The sequence below is a fragment of the Myotis nattereri genome (assembly GCF_964212035.1).
Source record: "Myotis nattereri genome assembly, chromosome: 18".
NCBI classification, from domain to species: domain Eukaryota; kingdom Metazoa; phylum Chordata; class Mammalia; order Chiroptera; family Vespertilionidae; genus Myotis; species Myotis nattereri.
This window is the reverse complement of record NC_138093.1, coordinates 21,641,662-21,665,412: the sequence shown is the minus strand read 5'-3', so window position 1 is coordinate 21,665,412 and position 23,751 is coordinate 21,641,662. Positions and strand designations below refer to the sequence as shown.

General features: G+C 38.1%; 1 protein-coding gene across 4 annotated transcripts in view; it reads right to left on the bottom strand.

The window, feature by feature from the left end:
- RASAL2 (RAS protein activator like 2) overlaps window positions 1-23,751 on the bottom strand; it is a 248,978-nt gene that overhangs the window by 41,577 nt on the left and 183,650 nt on the right. For all 4 annotated transcript variants that reach the window (XM_081112119.1, XM_081112120.1, XM_081112118.1 and 1 more), the window contains 2 exons: window positions 22,928-23,034; window positions 3,155-3,264 (listed from right to left, as the gene is read on the bottom strand). In XM_081112119.1, coding sequence (XP_080968245.1) covers window positions 3,155-3,264; window positions 22,928-23,034 — 217 coding nt within the window. The remainder of the gene's footprint in view (window positions 1-3,154; window positions 3,265-22,927; window positions 23,035-23,751) is intronic.

Here is a 23,751-nt window from a genome sequence, read left to right as displayed (position 1 = left end):
CAGCCTCTGGCAACCATTAATCTACTGTCTCTAAATATTTTAAAGATCTGCCTATTCTGGACATTTCATATAATTGGAATCATTATATGGTCTTTTGTGACTGGCTTCATCCACTTAGCATAGTTTTCAAAGTTTACCCATGTTGTACCATGTATCAGTACTTCATTCCTTTTTATGGCCGTATCATATTGCACTGTATGAATATAATGGTTTTTAATTCTTTCATCAGTTGATGGACATTTGGGTCATCATTACTTTTTGGCTTTTAATAATGTTTCTATAAACCCTGATGTACAAGTGGTTGGGGTGACATATGTCCTTTTTCTTATGCACCAACTATAAAGCAGTGATGTAAGAAATTCAAGAGAATATAATCTTTTGGTAATCCAATTCAAGAATTCCTGTAGGTTACCTAAAGCAAAATGGAATAGAAGAGAGCATTCTGTTTGAAAATAAGAAAGTGATATTTAGTGCAAGTTTAAAAAATAAAGTACAACTCGTGTAAAAACTCTCTCTTTGTCTCCCTCATTTACACAGGATGCTGCAAAGCTGGCTATTGAATTGGGAGTGTTTTAGTTGCTGCACAACCTCCTTGTTCTTAAAAAACCAATATTCTGAAAAAAATTACCATTCCCTTTTATTAAAATATTTATAAAATGATTTAAATTCTTATAATGATAAAAGCTGCAGAATAATAGGAATCGAAGGAAAAGATATGAGGAGAAAAGATCAGTTTTTTAAAGATAACCTTAATACAAAGAGGTATAATAGAGATAATGAACAATACAATTACACTGCAAATTGAATAGACTTGCAAATTTCACAGAACACCTCTAATGTATTTCAGGGATAAGGAGAGTAGATAAAGCAGTAGTTCTTATCAACTCAGTATGGAAGACACATTTCTTCCTCTACAAAATGAGAGTAATTCTTTCTGGCAAGTCTACAATCTGCTATTACAGAGATTATAATCCATATTTTTGAAGTTTGTTTTGCAGATAACTGAAAACAATGGACTTACTGAAACAAAAGAAACCCAAGTATAAATAAGAGTATCAAATATGAAAGGCAGATATGAGTTCAAATGTGACTTTGGGCAAGTCTCTCAATCTCTTTTGCCTTAGTTCCTCATCTGTAAAATGAGGATAGTAATAGTAGTACTTAGGGTTGTATTACATGAGAAGCTACATTAAAAAGGCTTGGCACATAGTCAGTATTCAATAAATACTGATCTGTCAAGATACAATAAGTGCTATTTCCTAGATTTTATTTATTAATGATGGAATATGAAGTATTAAAAATGTATCCATCCTAGCACACATTCAAAGATTTTGGAAGGTTGTTATCATTAGTGAGCTGTGCATTTGGGGTTTACGCAAGCTGGTAGCCCTAGTTACTGAAATCCAGGCCTCCTTTTCATAGATGTCTTCCAGATGCCACTGAAAAGCAATAAGACCTATTCCATATGCTTAGAAAACATAGCAGTGAAGAGTGGGACCCTGGAGCCAAACTGCCAAAGTTCAAATACCATTTTTGCCACCTATAGGATTACTAGAGGCCTGGTGCACAAAAATTTGTGCACTCGGGGTGGTCCCTCAGCCCGGCCTGTACCCTCTCGCAGTCTGGGACCCCTCGAGGGATGTCCACCTGCTGGCTTAGGCCCGCTCCCTGGGGGGGGGATCGGGCCTAAGCTGGCAGTCAGACATCCCTCTGGCAGCCCAGGAGCCCTCGGGGGATGTCTACTTGCCAGGGGGGACCAGGTCTAAGCTGCAGTCGGACATCCTTAGCGCTGCTGAGGAGGCGGGAGAGGCTCCCGCCATCACTGCTGTGCTGGCAGCCGGCAGCCTGGCTTGTGGCTGAGCAGAGCTCCCACTGTGGAGCGCACTGACCACCAGGGGGCAGCTCCTGCATTGAGCGCCTGCCCCCTGGTGGTCAGTGTGTGTCATAGTGACCAGTCATTCCCAGTCGTTCTGCTGTTAGGGTCAATTTGCATATTCCCTTTTATTATATGCCTGGTGCATGGGTGGGGGCTGGCTGGTTTGCCCTGAAGGGTGTCCCGGATCAGAGTGGGGGTCCCGCTGGGGTGCCTGGCCAGCCTGGGTGAGGGGCTGAGGGCCGTTTTCAGGTTGGCCACACCCCCTTCAGGGTGGGGGTCCCTGCTGGGGTGCCTGGCCAGCCTGGGTGACAGGCTGAGGGCTGTTTGCAGGCTGGCCACAGCCCCTTCAGGGTGGGGGTCCCTGCTGGGGTGCCTGGCCAGCCTGGGTGAAGGGCTGAGGGCTGTTTGCAGGCTGGTCAAGCCCCCCAGCAGGGACCCTCACCCCTTGAGGGTGTGGCCAGCCTGGGTGAGGAGCTGATGGCTGTTTGCAGGCTGGCCACACCCCCTTCAGGGTGGAGGGTCCTGCTGGGGTGCCTGGCCAGTCTGGGTGAGGGGCTGTTGGCTGTTTGCAGGCTGGCCACGGGCCCCAGCCACCCAAGCTCCCAGTGAGGCTGGCTGGAAGCAGGTATCTGGGATTTATTTATCTTTTATGATTGAAACTTTGTTGCCTTTAGCGGTGGCCATAGCCAGCCAGGGCAAACAGAAAGCTTGGCTTCCTCCATCACTGGGGCAACCAAGCCTCCTGATTGCTCCAGTTCCATGGCTGCCATCTTGGTTGGGTTAATTTGAATACAGTTGCTCTGATTGGCTCATGGGTGTGGCTTGGGGCATAGTGAAGGTATGGTCAATTTGCATGTTTCTCTTTTCTTAGACTAGATAAGAGGTTAACTTCATATCATATAGGATTATTATAAAGATTAAACAAGATAATGTATATAAAGCATTTGATACAGTGCCCATAAAAATGTTAGCTATCATCATCATCATCCCTTATAGTCATTCTATAAAAAAAAGGCCTATCTCTGACCAGTAGAACTTGATTCTATAAAACAGCACTATGTATCCATACATTCTCTAATATTATAAGATTCTTAAACTGGCTAGGTATTTGAGCCAACATTTTGGACCTTGCTTTAACATGAGCAAGACAAAAAAGTAAGTTTTGTATTGGATATTTCCAATTGTCATTGATGCAAAGTTACAGATGACCAACATACCTTATCAAATAAAACCCACTATAAAACTGCTTTTTCTGTTTTAAGCAAGTTAACTTCCTACCTGTCATCTGTATTACGAAGGGATGGAAGCCGAAAGCTCGTGTTTCTGTCAAGCTTTGATTGACTTTTGGTCCTCTTGATGGAGCCTTTCAGGCGTTTGCTGAAGAACCCCTAGAATGAAAAGGCAGAGGTGATGGGAGAGAACCAGAAGGGAACCCTACTGTCTCCAAATTCTTCTCCACTACCTTTGCAAATGATATTCATATTTTTATAATGAAGACCAGAAACAGAGCTCAACATTTAATTTTTTAATTTATAAATAATAGTTGCTTGAAACCACTTGATAATGAGATCACATTTTTTTCTTCTATCATAATTGGGGTAATTAAACTTTTTGATAGCACTTAATTTCTTATTTCTTTAATAGTTTCTATACTAACAATAGGAGAAAAACTAATTCTAACAACATATTTTAAAAAACATAACATAATATAGAAAAATATAGAAGATGGTGTCAGCAATTTCAATAGAAATAGGATCCAGTAATTTTCTGAACTAATTTAAAGAAAAACAGAAAGAAAACAGCATATACAAAGGCCCTGAGGTGAGAAGTTACTTGGTTCATTGAGGGATTAAAAAAAATTAAGTTATCAGTACAGATTAATATGTTGGTGGTCTCAAAAGTGTTAAAACTTGGTCTATATCAAGTTGGATATATTTGTAAAATTAAGTTTCAAATGTAGAGAAGCTATTTTAAAATGAAATAAGTATCATTTATGAAACCACCGAAGCATCTAAACTTCAGAAGAACAAAATCCTTTATAGTTTTTGGCCCCTGCTTGCCTCCTGCCACTTTCCACAAAACTATCTAAAGTTCTTGAACATCTTCCTAGTCTTAGCACCTGGTAAATAATGGTCTTTCAATAAAAAGTTTGTTGGCTCTAACAGATTTGGGTCAGTAGATAGAGCATCAGCCTGCAGACTGAAGGGGTCCCGGGTTTGATTCTGGCCAAGGGCACATGGCTGGGTTGCAGGCTCAATCCCCAGTATAGGGGATATGCAGGAGACAGCCGATCAATGATTCTCTCATCACTGATGTTTCTATCTCTCTCTCCCTCTCCCTTCCTCTCTGAAATCAATAAAACATATTTTTAAAAAACTTTGTTGAGTAAAAGGATAAACACAGGAATGAATGACAATGGTCACTGTTTTCAAGAAACAATTCTATTGTGGGCAAATGAAAGGACACCTTATAGAATATATCAAAATGCCTTGAGAGAATGTTATAATTCAAAGTATTTCAACACATGGAAAATGATCCTAATCACCTTGAGATTATTATTCTTATAGAACCTATGTCCAGTATATATTTCCATAAGGAAGAAAAACAAATATCAGCATGTCAAACCTTTTATATTTTTTTAGTTACCACCATCCACTATTTTGGGGTGAAGGCTATATTAATCAGGGTAATAAGCGAGGTTATGCTTATCTAATAACTCCACAATCTTAGTGGTATAAACCATGCTACCTGTCTATAAGCAGATCAATTAAGGAAGTTGGAGACCCAGCTTTATACTGTTCTGACACAGAGACTTTGGCTAAGAGAAGCTCCATCCATGTGCTCCTATACTTTCTGCAACAGGATAAAGGAAATGCAACAAATTATGTACCAGCTGTTAAAACTTCATGTCACTTATGGTATCATTTCACTGGACAAAAAAGGTCACATGCCCACACCTAATTTTAATAGGGAAAGGATGTGCAATCCTACCATGTATCTAAAAAGAGAACTGGAAATATTTAATGAATCAGCAGAGTGGACTACTACAGTATTCTTCTATGTCAGGTGTTTTGTAAACACACAGGCATTCTTTCCAATAGAAAAAATGGAAACAAATTTATTTAAATCAAAAGTAGAACCATTTTGCTGACTAAAAAAAATTCTTATGCCATTTCTCATTGTTCTTATATACCAAAGAATAATGGTAAAAATTTCTAGAAAATGCCACATAGACAAATTCCTTAGGCTGTTTTTATCCCCTAGGCTATTTTTGTTTGTTTATTTGTTTGTTTTGTTTATTATGGGTTTACAGAGATTGATTGACAAGGCTGTCATTTAAAGACCATATTTCTTGGAGACAGGCATTTGTCTGGTCTCCTGTACAATCATAGCGTAATTAGGAAAAGTCACTTTTATTTGTTCTCCAAGGTAAAGGTTTATTTACACTGTCTCTGATTCAACAAGGACTAGTCACTACATTTGCTCAGAACTGTAGTCAGCAAACCAGACCTAAGTTTATAGAAATCTATTAGGATTTGTTTACGGTTGTTTAAAAAAACCACTGACGTAAGTTGAGATCCAGCCCAGGGCTTGACCAAACACCAAACACCACATATAAATACATTTCTAACAAACACAGTTAAGCAGTTAAGTGAGAACATACTAGTAAATGTTCACTCATATAGAACTCTAACTTGTCCCTTTTGTGGCACTTATAGAATACTTCATTTAATCCATTTATTTAATAAACACTTATGTCTATTTAAATTTTATTTCTATTTTATGTCTATTTATTTTATGTAAAGCAATGTACTAGGTGTTATAGAGATTCAAAGATAAAACAAACACATACTCTACCCTCAAGGAGTTCATATAATATAGGATCTAGAAACTAAATATAAATACATATGACACAATTAGGAAGATACATATTCTTAATGCCTGGCATATTTAATAACAAAATAAAAGTTATCTTATTTCTTTGAATCTAGCACACCACCGATTGTCATACCGTTATTTTATGTATGCTAAGAAGAAAGCTGCCAATTAAACTATAACAAAATGCTTTATCACTGAGATCTTTTATTCTGTGTTAAGGACATTTAAAAAAATGTACTTAGGCAGATTTTGTCACATATCACATAGTATCTTCATAAAAAGAATATACACAAAATAAATTGGTTAAGGTAGTCCTAATACTTCTTCATTCTCTGAGCTACTGTATGACTCAGAGGAGTTGTCATTCATGTTTTTTCACAGACTACCATGCTGTATTCTTTTGAGAATGTTGAAAAAGAGGTTATATCATCTGGAGAAATAAGTGGAAATTACATGGAAGAATGGAATATGCTAGACCCGAAAGATAGACTGAATTTAGGTTTGGGGGTACCAAGGAATACAGCATGAGAAATGGCAGGGAGGTAAGAACACACAGGTTATACATTAAGTAGATTCAGTCTGGCTGGCGTATGATTAGGAGTAGTGGAAAGTAAGATAAGAAAGGCAGTTTGTCCAGCTATTAATGTGTAATTATTGCTTCCACTGTCCTTTGAACTTCCGAAGGTAAGCATAGGGCTATATATCTACCTAATTTCTGCCAGTGTCTAAAGCTTACTTAGTGTTCCACAGATATCTGGTAACTGTATACATGAAGTGATGGTTGTCTGCGGAACACAGATAAAGGAAACTTTAAAACAGCCGTGATATTTCACAGAGGTAGTAGAATCTGCTATATAAAATTCTTTTTTTTTTTCATTTTCTTGACATGACTGAAACATGGTTTTCACCTGAGAATACAGTTTAGCTTAGAGCGCTATATGATGGAAGTTTTTCATTCTCCTTTGTCCAGTATTCGGTGGTACCCAGGCTGAGGTGCTGGGACTTTCCAAGCTTACCATGACAGCTTCCAACTGGCTACTGTGGAACTTCCAGCTTCCAAACATGTTTGGAGTCAAATTATTATTTCATAAGATAATTTTATTCCATAAAATTCTGGTTTGAAATAAAGCATATTCTTGAGGTTCACACCGTCTTGATTTAGTATCCTTTATTATTCTTTGCTGTTCTCATGAATTAATCTCTCCTTCAATTTCCTTTATTCATTAAGGACATTAGCCTCTAGCTTGCAATATTTCCATCTCTTGACTCCTAACATCATACTAGTAAATAACCAGGTAGTGATCCATCTACTATCCTCGCTTCACAATTCCTTGACAAATCCTTATCCTCCTCTCCAGCCACCCACTCCTAGAGCCATAACCTAGATCTTATCATCATTCAGAGAATCTCCACCTCAGTCATCTTAAGCAGTAATCTTCACCTTTGACCTTTCTTCCTAACCATATATTTCTCCCAATATATCTGCTCTTCAACTTCACAGAAACCTCCAGTCTCTTGATCATCCCATTTTTCCCTGTCCCTGTTTTCTATCCAACCTGGACTTCATGGTCAATCATTTGAAGCTATTTAATAACCAACAACCTCCATTCTCTTAATGATCAGCTACCCAAAATAAAAAACTGAACCAATGTTTAAATTCTGATCACATGCCTAAGCCATTCAGGAAGACCACATAGGCAAACATACTGATGCCACTAAAAATTCACTATCTCCAAGCTAGGCCAGTCTTCTGTCCTGGACCAACTATGCACTGAGCCTTCCAGCAACATTACCTACTCTGGGAGCCTCAGAGTGTATGACATGCCCATTTTCCCAATGGTCCCCTTCTGAGCAATTCCTTAAGTACAAGTCGCTATGCTTTGCAATGCTTCTGCTCTGGCTATAGCTGACTGGACTGGGGTGGATAAATGATTTAAAGGTACCTATACAAGTGGTCCTGGTAAAGTTCTGCCTGTAGGATATGGTTTTATCTGGTTTCTACTAACCACTCTAGCCTGATCCCTGGCCATTCCTTGCTTCATGCTTTACACTCCAGCAATTCTAAAAGCCTATACACTTCTCTACATTCACCAAGCATCTCTGCTGTTGCTCATATTTCCTCCCTTGTCCTTGGCCAAGTTACTCGTTCAGACTCAGTTCAGGGATGAGTTCCTTCAGTGTGTCTTTTTGGACACGTCCTGACCTTGTTCTAGATTAGGTGCCCCTCCTCTGTACTTCCAAGTATCTATAAATAGCATTAGCCTTACACTTAGCATGCTGCATGCCTACTTATGTGCCAACAGTCTTCCCTACTAAACCCTGAACTCCTCAGGGCAGGGACTAAACAGTCTTTGCATTCCCAGAACAGGTCTGAGATCTGGCATTCAGTTCTACAAATGTTTGCATAACTGAAATAAAATAGACAGTGGAATGAATAAAAGCCACCATGCTGTTTTTGCTGCAAGTGCCATAATAGAAAGAGCAGGGAACTCTGAATCAGAAAGTGCGGTTTCAAATACTGGCTCCAATTTCTAAGTTTCTGATTCCTTATTTATAAAATGAGGATTTAAAAAAATCCTTTTTCCTAGGACCATTCCAAAGAATAAGATAACTGAATACAAAAGTACTTTAAAAGTAACGGAAAATGGGTATTTGTAAGTATTAACTGAATGTGAATCTAGAGTGAGACTACTGAATAGGCTGGGTGAAATCACAATTTTTCCACAAAGGAAGGGAAGGAAACTAGAAGTTCCACAGTAGCCAGGAGTTTTGGCTGTTTTGTTCAGTGATGTATGCCAGTGCCTACAGTGATACCTGATACACTATAAGTGTTCCATAAACATTTGTTGACTGGATGAATTTTCTGAAGCTTTCCTGGGTATCAAGAACTGGCCAGGTGCTTTCCAATATGTAGTACTATTTAACTGATGCCACATTCTAATTCCTCTTCAAATGCTCTAGGTACTATAGTATAATATATTTTCCCTATGTATACTATAATTAATTTCTACACATATCTTACTATATAGTTATATACCACAAAGAAGCAGAAATGCAGTATGTTAAAAACTATGAACAAACAAAAAACCCACTAGTGTGACAACAAACTTAGAAAAATGTGCCCCTAGGACTCCTATCTGTATAATTAAACTAAATTGAAACCCTAATGATATTCTTTTCATATGCAAATGATTATATGGACACTGAGAGAAAAAAATCCAAATATAAAATTTAAAAATAGATGCCAAGAGGAAGATGCTTCTCTTTCTTTTCCTAAAGTTAACATATATTATGTTAATGTGAAGAGTAAAGGATGCTCCTACAAGCACACTCTAGAAACCCAACAGCATAAATGGAAACAAAGAAAAGACTACAAATGAACTGATCTCATTCTTCTCACTGACACCAACCTAATCTGAAATAATATTAATAAACCTCGAAAGAAATTCTACCTCATCTAATTCTCCTCTGAAATGCTGATTCTTAAAGAGTACAATTCTTAAAGAGAGTGTACAGCTTATCATTTTAAACAGCAAAGTTGTCATCGCAATTGATACAACTTTAATTAGTTGGTACTCACTATTTTTTGTCAAAATAAGGCTTAAAATTAGCAACTGCCAGGAAAAAGCCAAATGCTGCCTTTCTCAGTAGCTTGGTAAATGTTAAGATAATGACAAAAGTTATTCACCACCTGCAAACTGGAGTAACCCCCGAAGACTAAACTTGGCTACCAGGGCATCACTGGTAACTGAAATAGAACTGCTGCCAGGCAACCATGCTTCGAAGCCTCAGTGGTGGCCATAAGAGACGCTGACTTGCCAGTGTCCTAGCGTTTCTGTTCCCTTAAGACATGGTGAACTGGAGGCAGAGAAACATGTCATCACCTTTCCCACAAAAACACAGTGATGTGCAGGAGAACCCTGCTTCAATCCTGTCTGAGGCTTTCATTTCAGCGACCACACAAGGGATTGTACAATTTTAGGTGATTAAGTAATTTGAATAGTTCCTTTAAATGGTATATGACTCACACTAAGGAAATGCCACCTTGTCAACTAGAAAGGACCCAGGTGAGAATTGTTTTCATTCTTGCTTTTAACGTTTTAGTTTAATTAATGAATTAATCTCTGTGTATTCTACATACTTTAGCAGTTCATATTAAGGACTGTAATTACCCCAGAAGAAGGGCTATGTCATATATAAATAATTCCCTTCCTTAATCTCTTAATATAACTTAGAAACTTGTAGATGTTCAATAAATGTTGACCGAAATCTAACTGTAGAAAATTAATAAGAAAAAAGGAAAAGGAAGGGTAACTGAAAATTACCCTTGGGAAACTCCATTTTCCAATCATCATATTTTATTTACTTAGTTTATCTTCCAGGTATTGGAAATCCAAGACAGGAAGGGAAACTCTAGGTAAGGATAATAATAAAATAACAAACAGATACAAGGTGCATTACAGTTCACAAGCAGTTTCAATGTGGGTAATTTCTCCCCTAGTGGAGGTGTTCAGGTTTTGGATAGGCGTTGTTTTTTTTGTTTTGCAACTTAAAACATCAAAAGAAAAGGTTTTATCATAAATTAAAATTGTTTCCCTAGACCAGAGCTGATGCTTCAGTATCTCTGTGTATTTGTGATAAACAGCCAAAATTTCTCTTTTATTAAGCAAAATAAAACTTTTATTATGAAACTTTAAAAAATATAAAAACAGAGAAATTAATATAGTAAACATCCTTTAATCAGATCTTGATTCTTTTAGGTTAAATTAGAATATAAAAGTGAAATATGTGTATATTATAATAGACTAGATGCCCGGTGCATAAAAATTTGTGCACTCGGGGGGTGGGGGTCATCCCTCAGCCCGACCTGTGCCCTCTCGCAGTCTGGGACCCCTCAGGGGATGACCACCTGCTGGCTTAGGCCCGCTCCCCGGGGGATTAGGCCTAAGATGGCAATCAGACATCTATCTGGCAGCCTGGCAGCCCTCGGGGGATGTCCACTTGCCAGCGGGGAGCAGGCCCAAACTGCAGTCGGACATCCTTAGCGCTGCTGAGGAGGCGGGAGAGGCTCCCACCACTACTGCTGTACTGGCAGCCATCAGCCTGGCTTGTGGCTGAGCAGAGCTCCTCCCATGTGAGAGCGCCCTGACCACCACAGGGCAGCTCCTGCATTGAGCGTCTGCCCCCTGGTGGTCAGTGTGTGTCATAGTGACCAGTCATTCCCAGTCCTTCTGCTGTTAGGGTCAGTTTGCATATTACCCTTTTACTATATAGGATAGAGGCCTGGTGCACAGGTGGGAGCCGGCTGGTTTGTCCTGAAGGATGTCCTGGATCGGGGTGCCTGGCCAGCCTGGATGAGGGGATGATGGCTGTTTGCAGCTGGTCACACCCCCTTCAGGGTGGGGGTCCCCACTGGGGTGCCTGGTCAGTCTGGCTGAGGGCCGTTTTCAGGCTGGCGGGAGACTGAAGCTCCCAACCTCTCCTTTCTTCTTTTTTTTTAATTTTTATTCTGGGATTTATTTACCTTCTATGGCTGTCACTGGAACTGAGAGCCGGCTTTAGCTCTGAGGCTCGGCTCCAGCTCTGAGACCTCGGCTGCTGAAAGCAGGTTTCTGGGGTTTGTTTAGCTTCTATAATTGCAACATTGTTTCTTAGAGTGCAGCTCAGAGGCTGGCAGCGGCAGGCGGGAAACCTTGGCTTCCTCTATCACTGGAGCAAGCAAGCCTCCTGTTTGCTTCAGCTGCTTGGCTGCCAGCCGCCATCTTGGTTGGCAGTTTATTTGCATATTGCCCTGATTAGCCAATGGGAAGTGTGTCGGAGGTATGGTTAATTACCATGTTTTTCTATTATTAGATAGTATAACAGATACCCTATGTTCATAGCAGCACAATTTACCATAGGTAAGATTTGGAAACAGCCTAAGTGGCCATCAGCAGATGAGTGGATTTAAAAACTGTGGTACATCTACACATGGAATACTACGCTGCAGTAAAAAAGAAGGAATTCTTACCATTTGCAACAGCATGGATAGAACTGGAGAGCATTGTGCTAAGTGAAATAAGCTAGTCAGAGAAAGATAAATATCACATGATCTCACTCATTTGTGGAATATAATGAACAACATAAACTGATGAACAAAAACAGATCCAGGGACAGAGAAGCATCAATCAGATCATCAAACCTCAGAGGGAAGGTAGGGGAGGGTGGGGGAAAGGGGGAGAGATCAAGCAAAGGACTTGTATGCATGCATATAAGCCTAACCAATGGACACAGACACCAGGGGGGTGAGGGCATGCGTGGGGGTGTGGGGGGCAATGACACATATGTAATACCTTAATCAATAAAGAAAAAAAACCTATTGCTAGGTCAAGATTTGCTATGGGGGGCAAATGGAAGATATTTAGCATACCGTCTCTATCCCTAAAAATACTCTATGTCTTAGAGGTTCACTTTTATTTGATAGGGCACTGTAATATCAGGTTCCTTTTGATTATCTTCCTATTACATTTTTTCAAACCTTTGACTTTTAACTCTAATGTATTATGTTTTAAATTTATCATTTCTTTTAAAGCATTAGGTTTATGTAGGTATAATATACAAAAGGCAAAATTCACTGTTTTCAGTTGAGTAGCTTGATGGGTTTTGACAAATGTATACTACCACAACTGAGACAGAGAAAATTTCTCTCACCCCCCAAATCATAAAATTTTCAATAGTTAATCCCTTCCTTGCCCCTTGGCTCCTAGTAAAGCACTAATTTGATTTCTCCCTCCATCTGCTATGGTGTTTTTAATTTGCTATTTATTGCCAGGCTCCCTCAGGCACAGAGCAAGTACAGACCTTCCTACTTGGATCCCATAGCCCATGACTCACTATGTGGGTGGCCCACTGGCTGCCAGGTTGCCTCTCCCCAGCCACCAAATCCACCTGCCATGCCCTGGCCTGGGGCAGGGAAATTGAGCCAGGCCTTTTCTCTTTCCACGGCTGTCACTGCAAGTCACTAGATATCTGGATTGGGGATGGGCAAGAGGCTTGTCCCAACTGAGTTGTGGCCTTGGGTCGCCTGCCAGACATTAGTGATGCTGACAGGCAGGGGCAAGGAGGGCCCGCCAAACCCTTCTCCTGAGATGAGACAACACAGAGTGCGCTTCTCAAACCCTACTTTTCCCACGTTTGTGCACAGGATCCTGCCAGGATCAGAAAGTGCCAGTCGTGGCTAGGTGAGGCAGAGAGGGAAGGCTGGCTGGGGCTCTAGGGGTGGGGATGTGGGCAGTGTAGATTCCATCCCACGGAGGCAGCAGGAGGTGGGACTGTGCCTTGCACATGCTCATTGTCCCATTGGACTTCAGTTACAAAACGCAAACTTAAAGATGAATCATTAAGAATTTTGAGATGGCAATTGCAGAGCATTAAACCTCATGCACAGGGCTCTCTGAGAGCAGGCCCTGTGCGCTGTACTGGTCTCATGCTCATGAAGCTGGCCTGGAATTGGTTCATGGGAAGAATAGTAAGGCTGATAATCAAAGTCTGTGAGTGGCAGTGAGTCCGGGATGGATGAATTTAAAGACAAAGATCTGATGACTGAATTTGGGGGGGAAAAGAAAGGAATACTATGGCTTTTCAGCTTTTTATCTCTGAGGACTGAAGAAATTTGTAGTACTACAAAGTTAGAAATACAGGGGGAAGGAGTTTTTGGGAAAAACTTAAGTGAATACAATTTGAGTTGAACTGATTTTAAATTACTGTGAGACATCAGAAATAAGCATCAGTGGAATACAGAGGACTGTTCAGAAGAAGATTCTCCCAAATATCATCACTTTCTGTTTCCTGATGTGGTGATCACTGATTTCACTCTTCACAGTGAAGAGTGATGTTGTCTCATCAGAGTAATAGAAAGATCCTTCTAATGGGAAAATCTCAGCATTATCCCATTAAACTAGCTCACATATAAAACATCTTCTAAGAATGCAGAGGCAGAGATGGAATATACACAAAATGAAAAAGATCAAGCAGTTTATTTAATAGACATGAACTTATGAAAGAGATTATAAAGCACATTATATAAGATATGAATAACTCTTCAGGTGGGAAAATTTGCAAAAATTAAAAATATTCCATATATATGCCTGCCATAATTTGCTTTCTTCTTTTAAAACCAAATATCATGTTTCTTATGTTTATATGCTTGAGTAAAAATGTATATAACTATATGTCTTATAATAGGCAAAATTATGGTAGTGTGAATACAAATGCAAACATGCCATATCTGTATATATAAAGAGTCAAGGGCCGTCACATCCGAAACAACCAAACGGACGACCGAACAGGCTGAGTGGGGCGACCAAGACGGCAGGGGGGTTAGTGAGGGATGACCAAACAACTGAACACCAGGCTGCATGGGGCGAGCAGGCTGGCAGGGGGAGTTAGTGAGGGATGACCAAACGGCTGAGCAGCAGGCTGGTTGGGGCGAACAGGCCTGCAGGGGGTTAGTGAGGGGCTACCAAATGACTGAACAGCAGACTGTGTGGGGCGACCAGGCCCATGGTGGGGGGGCAGTTAGGGGTGATCAGGTCAGCAAACAGAGGTGGTTAGGGGTGATCAGGCTGGCAAGGGGGTCAGTTAGGGGCAATCAGGCAGGCAGGCAGGTGAGCAGTTAGGAGCCAGTGGTCCCGGATTGGAGAGGGTGCAGGTTGGACTGAGGGGAACCCCCCCTCCCCTGCACAAATTTCGTGCACTGGGCCTCTAGTATTAGTAATAAGCATCTAAAAAAACTTGTAGGAGATAAGCAGCCACTACATAATGAAATTTATTTTGTTGTCTTGTTTCCTCCCCAAATACATTTTATTTAACCCAAAATATCCCAATATTATCATTTCAATTTGTAATCAATATTAAGAAACATTCAGATATCTTCTCTTTTTCCCCCTAAACTTAAAGAAAAACCCCAGCTTTATTGAGATATACTATACATGTCATCAAATTCCCTCTTTTTTTTAATATATATTTTATTGATTTTTTACAGAGAAGAAGGGAGAGAGATACAGAGTTAGAAACATCGATGAGAGAGAAACATCGATCAGCTGCCTGCAACCCAGGTACATGCCCTTGACTGGAATCGAACCTGGGACCTTTCAGTCCGCAGGCCGACGCTCTATCCACTGAGCCAAACCGGTTTCGGCAAATTCCCTCTTTTAAAGTATACAATTTAGGGTTTGTTGCACATTCAAAAAGTTGTATAACCATCACAGCAGTCTAATTTCAGAACATTTCATCACTCCCAAAAGACATCCTGTACCTAATTAGCAGTTATATGCCCTCTCAACCTCTGGCAACCATTAATCTATTTTCTTTCTCTATAGATTTGCCTATTCTGGACGTTTCATATAAACTGAATCATACAACATTTAACATAATGTTTTCAAGATTCATCCATGTTGTAGCATATATTAGCACTTCACTCTTTTTATGATGGAATAATACTCCATTGCATGGATAGACCACACTTAGTATACCTACCCTTTAGCTGATTAGCCATCCAAATGTGTACAAAATGGTATCACACTATAGCTTTGATTAGCATTTCCCTAATGACTCATGATGTTGAGTGCCTTTTCATATCTCTACTGGCCATTTGTATATCTTCTTTGGAGAAATGTCTATTCAAATCCTTTTAGCACCTTTTCTTTTAATAGCTAATCAACAGCCTGACAAAAAAAAATTAAAATGATATCTTAATCAAATATGCTGCTTGGAATAAAGTTTATTTACAATAAAATTAGTAGATGTTTAATATAAAATAAATAAAGTATTTAAAAATCAAGTGGAGTGGTACTGGTACTAGTAAACAGAATGAAAGGGCCTGATGCTAGAAAGGGAATTCGGGGATATTACTGTTTACCAGCAATGGCTGTACCTTGCCAAGTATAGGTATAGCTGAGAGCTACAAAAATACCTTTCTGTATAGCTAATCCTAGCAAAATCAAGAAGTTGGCAAGGTTTCTTTTCTATATTTCTATCTTCCTAATATCTAATATCAATTACACTCAGAGGCTAATTATATGCTCCCTTAAATAGGCATTATCCCTTGAAAATGTTTATCTCTAATTGTAAAATGAAAGGTGTTAAGCCTCCTTTAATGGTAAAGCAGAAGAAAAATATCTGTGCTTCGAGGAGAGGGGCGTATAGTACACTACCCATGAGAATGAGCTGTAAGTGAGCTCATCCCATCCTCCCCCTCAATGAGCCATCATCTCCTGGGCAGGATAAGCAGGAATCTCCGCTAGTTAGCACTGCTGCAAACACATTTCTAGGAATATCCATAGACTAGAGGCCCGATGCATGAAATTTGTGCAAGAGTAAGCCTTCCTTCCCCCCGCTGCTGGCACCGGCTTCCCTCTGACACCCGGGACCCGGGACCCAGGACCCAGGCTTCCCTCAGGCCGCTGGCAGGGACCCGGGACCCGGGCTTCCTTCGCAGCCCCAGCTTCGTCCAGAAGGACGTCTGGTCTAATTAGCATATTACGCTTTTATTATTATAGATTGAGGAGGGTTCCCATCATTCTTTGTTTCAAGTTTAGAATCTTGGCACTATTTCCTGCCACACCTGCTCCCTTTTCCTCCAGGTATTTATCATGTCCTTTCTATTTCTCTTAAGGGGTCATATCAATTCTTATTTCTTTTTTCTCTGCTCCAAATTTTATATTTTCTAGGACATTTATCATGAAGAGATTTTAAAATTATACCCATTCTGATACAAAATGATTTAATGATACAGTTAATATTTAGTGTCTTCAGACTATAATTTTTCTTTTCTGACATCCCTATGTTTATTCATTATTTTTACCTCTGGTAGTAAAATTTTAATAGAAATACAATATGAATATAAATTCATGTTATATATTCATACATATATGAATACAAATATACCTTTTATTAAAGGAGATATCACTGCAGGGTGATCCTATTATGAATTTTAACTCCATGTAGATGATCAGCAAAGAGAAGGAAGAAAGATAGATACAGAATATTTAAGCAGTAGGGGACAGAACTTTAAGTGCCCTAGAATACAATAGCAATGAGAATACAAAAATTGAAATAATATGTAGCTTTGGTACTATGAATTCAAATTGATTATTTCAGTCCTGAGGCTGAGATTCTTAGGCTGGTCAGAGGTCACGGTACCACAATAAAGCAATGTTTTAAAAATGTAGACCGGTCGCCTGAATTGACTGTGGCAAACACTTAGAAGGGCAACTAATATGCAATGCAGCAATCTGTTTGTGAGCAATATTAGGCCAATGAGAAAATATCAGACTTGAAGGTACAGAAGAAAGCACTAATGTCTATGGAAAGACATTGACTAAAACGAGTTCCTAATATTTTAACTATTTAGACAAATAGTTCTAAATCCTGGGTACATGTTAGAATCTTCTGGGAAGTTTTTTTAAAAATACAAAAGATTAGGTTCTAGTCCAGAGATTTTCATTTAAGTGGTCTGAGGTGGATTCCAGGCATTAGTATTGTTGTGGAGTTCCTTAGGTGATTTTTTAGGTTTAGCTAGAGTTGAAAACCACTGGTTTGACAATGAACACTTTCTGGTCTTTATCAAGTGAGCATGAAGCTTTCTGTTTCTTTTTTTAACCTGGAAAAACAAAGATCTTATTGAGGCTTTTATTGGACTTATTCAGGATTCTATACAAAACAGAGAGACCAGTATCAACTGCACCTAAAATCTCAAAACTTGAGAAAGGATGTGACATTTCTTTTTAAGCAGGAATTTAACTTAGTCTACATTTATTATTCCAAAGCTTTACTTTCTCCCTAAAACTATGCAAAGGTTTCACCTTTTGATAGTCTTTTGTATCTAGTGCATGTATCTGATTGGGAATGCTCAGGTGTCTCTGTAACAAGAACACAAGGAGGGTTACACAGAAATAGTCAGCTATTGCTTTAGTTCAGCTATGCTTTCTGGTTGTCTTGGCATATATTTTAGTGCCTGAATTCTTTCAGAGCCAAGCTCAAAGCTAATACGAATGAAGCAGCTGCGACTGCATTGTGTTATATTCACATGGAAGGCCAACTCAGACCATTGTGTTATGGAAATGAGAACACTACACCAAGCACCTGGCCCGGAACACAAGCAGCCTTCTCTTAGCCAAAACTAAATTGATGGCATCTTCTAAGGAGAAGTGATAAAAAAAATCATAAATATCAATAGTCACTTTATAAATAGGATATTCAAGAAAGGAGGCTGTTCCAAAAACTAAGGCAAGTGAAACAAACACATACAATTGCAAGACATGATTATTTTCCCATTCTAAATTAAATTATAAGTACCTAAGCAAGTTTTCAGTGGTTTACTTATTTCTTCCTAAGAACCCCTGTAATATTTAAATGTAGTTTTAACAATATATGAAACATAGAATGGATATCTTATTTAAAGGAAAACACAAGTATGACAAATATGACCAAAAAAAATCTACCAGAATGTTAAAGAAAAAAAGGACCTCTAAAAAGGTGAAAACTATTCTAATGACTAAAATTGTTCTAACAGTCAAAACTCAGATCTGTAGAAACATTGTGAGTTTATGTATGACACCAAAAGGGCTCAAAGAAATAACTACAGAAACAAGTCATTAAAGAAATCTATCTAATTTCACTTCCTAATCAATGTAAGTAGATACAACGTACACTATACACATAAAATACCCTAGCCCTGAATTCCAAAAACAAATTCAATTCTCTCTTTGTTGAGGAAAAATATATTCTGCACAGGTACACTCATTTATTCCAAATGATCCCTTAGTGGTTATTAACTAGTTTAGTAATCTATTTGGAGACATCACCAGTAATACCAAGAGAATACGTGTAGAAAGATACTCTATTCTTGTCCTTCACTAATTCACACATATTCTGTGCATTCACAATTATTGTTGAGAATCTACTATGTGTAAGGTATTGTGTTAGGCATTGGGGTAGCAACACAGATGAGTAAAAGAGATATTCATTATCTAATGAGGCACAAAGACTGACAAACAAATACTATTTTCGATCCATAGTTGGGAATCGCGTATGCAAAGAGCTGACAAATTATACGTAAATTTTCTACTGCTGGGATGGTGGATTCCCCTAAGCCCTCTCATTGTTCAAGGGTCAACTGTAATTAAAACTGGAATTAAGGTGAAGAAATATGGGGTGAGAGTGGAGGAAGAACAGAACAGCTATCCTACAAATCGCGGCTTTTTCTTATGGCTAAAATTAAAATTAAAATACATTTAAAAACCAAGTCATTGCCTTATATAGGTTCAGTGTCCAAATAAGTTCCCTTTTTCATTTTGTATGTCCTTATTTTTAAACTTATTGACTTTGCTGCCTACCACATGCACAAAGATGGCGTAGACTAAGTAAGGAATATACATGAATATGCTGCTAATATATGAATATATGTTATATGAATATATGAATATGAATATTAGTTACCCATTTAAAATTTTTACAAATATAAATTTGAGGGAGTGGGGAGGACATACAAAGGTTTTAGTTTTACCTGATGTGGCCTCACTGCTATAGTTATTCCTTGGCTCCTTTCTGCCTCATCTAGCAGCAGTGAGCAGGATATAAGCAACTCTTACCCACTGGCTTCTCTTGTATCTCCCTGATGCTAAACCCTACTCTAGAACTATCAGCAGTGTCAGCTGGTCGCCAGAAGTGGGTGCTGGGCTGGTCCTCCACTGAATGAGAGCCCCTCACCCATCACTCACTGAGTGATGTCACTGAATGAGAGCCCCTCACCCATCACTCACTGAGTGATGTCAAGGGGAAGAGTCAAGTAATTTACCGATACTTCACAGTATTTATAAACTTGATTTAGCTTTTGAGCCAAGACCAATATTTCAATAAACAAATATCTAATGTTTTAGCAGCCAGCAAAATTTAGTTAAACTTGACTGACAAATCCACTCACAGCCTTGTCCCAACTTACTTTTCCAGCCTTCTCTCTTGCCATTTTTGCCTATATACTTTCAATTCCTGCCTCACTGAACACTTTCCATATTCCCTGAAAGCGTCAATTACTGTATGAAGTGTGTCTTTCCAAAATACTGTTCCCTCAGTCTGGTTTACTCTCTCTTCCCTTGTCAATTATTTTCATTCAGCCTTTGAAACTCAGCTCAAATCCTGGCTCCTCGGCAAAGCCTTAGTTTACACAGTACATTGTTAAAAGCTCATATCACCATGCTTATCTACCTCCTTATGAATCTGGTCCTTTTTCTGTCTCTTGCTGCTAGACTATACGTACTCTGGGAGTGGAAATTTCTGTATCCATTTCTGCTTCCCCAGTACCAAACAGAGTGCCAAGAAAGTGTCAATAATTGGCAAATCACCAATACTTTGCTCAAAGTAAGCATTCGATAAGAGTGTCAGTGTCAATAATTTTAGTCAAAGCTTGCTAAAATCTATTTCATCTTCTTTGCTTTCAGAAAACCTGAAAATGTTGCTAAGGGAAAAAAAAAGGCCTTTTGGGGAGTCCACTACTAGTTCCTTTTTGGGTTCATCTAATGAGCAGTGAACCTGCTATTCATCATAGTAAAGACATCTGAACCCTAGAGCCACAAGTACTTGTGCTTAAATCTCACTTCTGCCCCTTCATAAGTTTAACATGGACATTATCTCCTTTGTGATACTGTATAAATAACTTACAGTTAAGTATCTCAAGGTTCAGTTCCTTTTTGTACTGTTTTTTTCTGTATTCAGAGTGTCCACCATAATATTTATTACGAAAGTATTTTGTGTTAGTCTAAAAACTAGACATATTTCTTACTGGCAATACATTTAAGTGATGCAAGTAAGTCACATTAGCTAGTGGTGTTATATGTAAATTTAAAAAATACAATGTACGTCCACAGACATCCAAGTATGGCAGTGCCTCATTTAGCCAGCATATTATGGTTTCTCTTAAAAGAATATAAATTATTTATCCAGCATTACCAAGGAACAAGGTACTTCATAAACCCGATTTTTCTGATAAGTTTTATAAGCATCACATATCTTCAAAATTTTAAATATTCTCACCAGATATATATTACACAATATTATACAGTTCCACTTTTTTAAAAGTCCAGCACACAAATATAACCTCGCTTTTTCTTGATGATTCAAGATCATTATTATCAATGTCAATTACTACACTATGCACCATTCATCCTGTAATGTAATAGTACCCATAAGGGCTATTGATGAATGTAAGGCTATTTGCCTTTATCCTAAGTGGATTCAGATTGTTTTTATTACTCTGCAAACAGTGTGTTCTGATAGTTATTTTTCAAACAATTGTCTAGGTGAGGGCTTGGGAATGGTTAAATTCTCCTAGAGAGCTAAGTGCATAGGCTCGGTGACTGCAATTTGTTAGGCAAAGGTCTCTTCTTTCCCTCAATATTTCTAAATCCATGAGGTAGCTGAGAATGACAGGAGACTAACAACTGAGTAAGTTGTCCAGAAGTAGTGCTAGCCTTCATATGTATGCATTATTGCTTTATTACTTTTACACAAGAATAGTCAGTCTTATTATTAAGGTAAACCTTAGATTAGATGTCAACTTATTATTTAAATATAAATAAAATTATTGTTTTTAATGAATTCAAAATTTAAAAGCCCAGTCATGAACTTCAGACTCAACTTAGAAGTACTTCAATGTTACCATCCTGCAGAGGGATATTCTTCAGTTACTGACTTAGAAAAATTTCTAAGAATTCACCATTCTATTCCAGCATGATGGCATAAAAACTTCAAATTCTAATTCAATCCCTTTGTACCAAACTCTGTATATGGATAGTTGGTTTCAGTATATTTGATCTCTGTTTCATCAGGAAAACAAGGAGGGAAGGGGAAAATGCTGCCTTCATTCATAAAAAGTTTTAAAAATAGGTAGCTATGTCTATGGAACAAAGAAATTTAGTAAAAGGCATTAAACCTGATATTTTGAAATTCCTATCAAAATTGGTTTAGAATATTAATCCAACATTTGCTTGTGAACTTTAAAAATGAAAAGTTTGTAAACATTTGAAAGGGCACAATAACAAATATCCACAAACTCTACAAGGCACTAAGATACAATAAAGGGAAATCTTGCTCCTCAGGGTTAATCTAAAATTAAACATTATTTAAGTTATTAACTTACTAATGAATGTCTATTTATATATCTCAAAATATCAGTTCTACTTAAAAGGTCATCCCAACTTTTAAAAAATAGCATTGGAATATGTAAACAAAGAATATAACATATTAACTTGGCTGAATTAAAAGAAAAATATTTTTTTCCATAGAAAAATCTATTTTTATTTTATATTGATTTCCATTGTATCTACAAGAATGACAAAGTTCATGTAATTCTTTTCAAGTTTAAAAACAATGAATTTTAATAATATGATTAGAATGTAAGTATATTTCTTGCTCAATAAACAAAGAAAATGGATGAATTAAAATATGGATTAATCAGAGTTTTATCAAAATGGTTCAAACTATGCCTGCAACTGGTGGTCAGCTGACCTGATCACTTACAGCCTTTCCATCTCAGCATTCCTTTGAATTTAATACTGAGTCTCAGTACTACCTGTCAGTTTAAGGATTATTTTAAACTGGGATATTTCTTCCAGGATATTTCTAGAGCACTTCAATGGTCATTTAAAACAGACTTAGGCAAAGCAGACCCGATTTCAGAATTAGAACTCACAATTGTTTAAATTCTCTTACAATTTTCTCTGCAACTTTATGAGTCTTATCATTCTCTACTTATGTTCCAGCTTTGGAAAATTAAAAAAAAAAATCTCACCAGCATCTTTACAGAATTGTTATAGGTTTTGGTCAGTGATTTGATAAAAGAGCATTCTGCAAAGATTTGTACTCTATTGTTCAGAGGAATTTGAATTTAATGTATTTAGTTACATAATTTGGAAGTATTCCACAAGTAAAATTAAAATTCCCTAAAACCTAATAAACCTTACATTTAAAGTAATAGACATTAAGTACAGTTAATCTATAGAAGTTGACAACTCTGTCTTTAACCCTAAGAACTGTAAAGAAATTCTTGAGGAGCAAAATGTTTTACTCCTTAGCAAATATAACTATAAGAAGAAACGACAAAAGTGAAATATCCTTTCAGAGAAGAGAAACACTTACTGGTACTTTGAAGGGTGAGGTATATGCAGTGTCCATGGAGTTGGGTTTCTCGGAGGTACTGGTCCCTGAGATACTCCGTCTGCGAGGGGATCTTTCTGCTGGCACCTCTGAAAAAGAAAGACCATTAAGAACCCAAAATTTAAAATGTGTAACTTAATTGTAAAATTATTCTCACTACCCACCCCCCCCCCAAAAAAAAATCAGTTTACTTTAAAGGTGCATTATATTCTATAACCACATAATTTTCTTTTTATCTCTGCGGTGTTTGAACTATGTAGACTAGGAGATGGTCATAGTTAGGAATCTGCTTTAGTGTGACTGCTTATGTCTCATCTGTGCACATATAAAAATAAATTCTTTTAAGCTATTGTTTAATATCTATAAGTTCACTTAATATTTGTATCTTACAATGTATGAATCTACTTCTCTATTTGTCAGCAGCAAAGGAATTAATAGAAATGTTTTACATTCTTGTGAACAAAATATAGTCTAATGTTGCTCATGATTTGAAGGTGCTTGCACAAAGGTCAAAGTTCAGTTCAGTGCAGACAAGATGATTCACCAGACTGCAACCAAAGGGCCATGTGAAGACTGAAAGCTGCTGCCAGGAGAAAATACATATATGCCTATGCAGATATAAAAATAGATCAGCTTCTCCTTGTTCTCGCAATATGACCTTACTAAGACATTACTCTGGAATCCCAAATCTGTTCAAACTACCTAACGAGCTTCAGATTTTGCACATAATGTGATAAATATCCAACTTAACTACTATGCACTACATTAAGGTTACATTTAATTTTTTATAGAGTGATATACATATG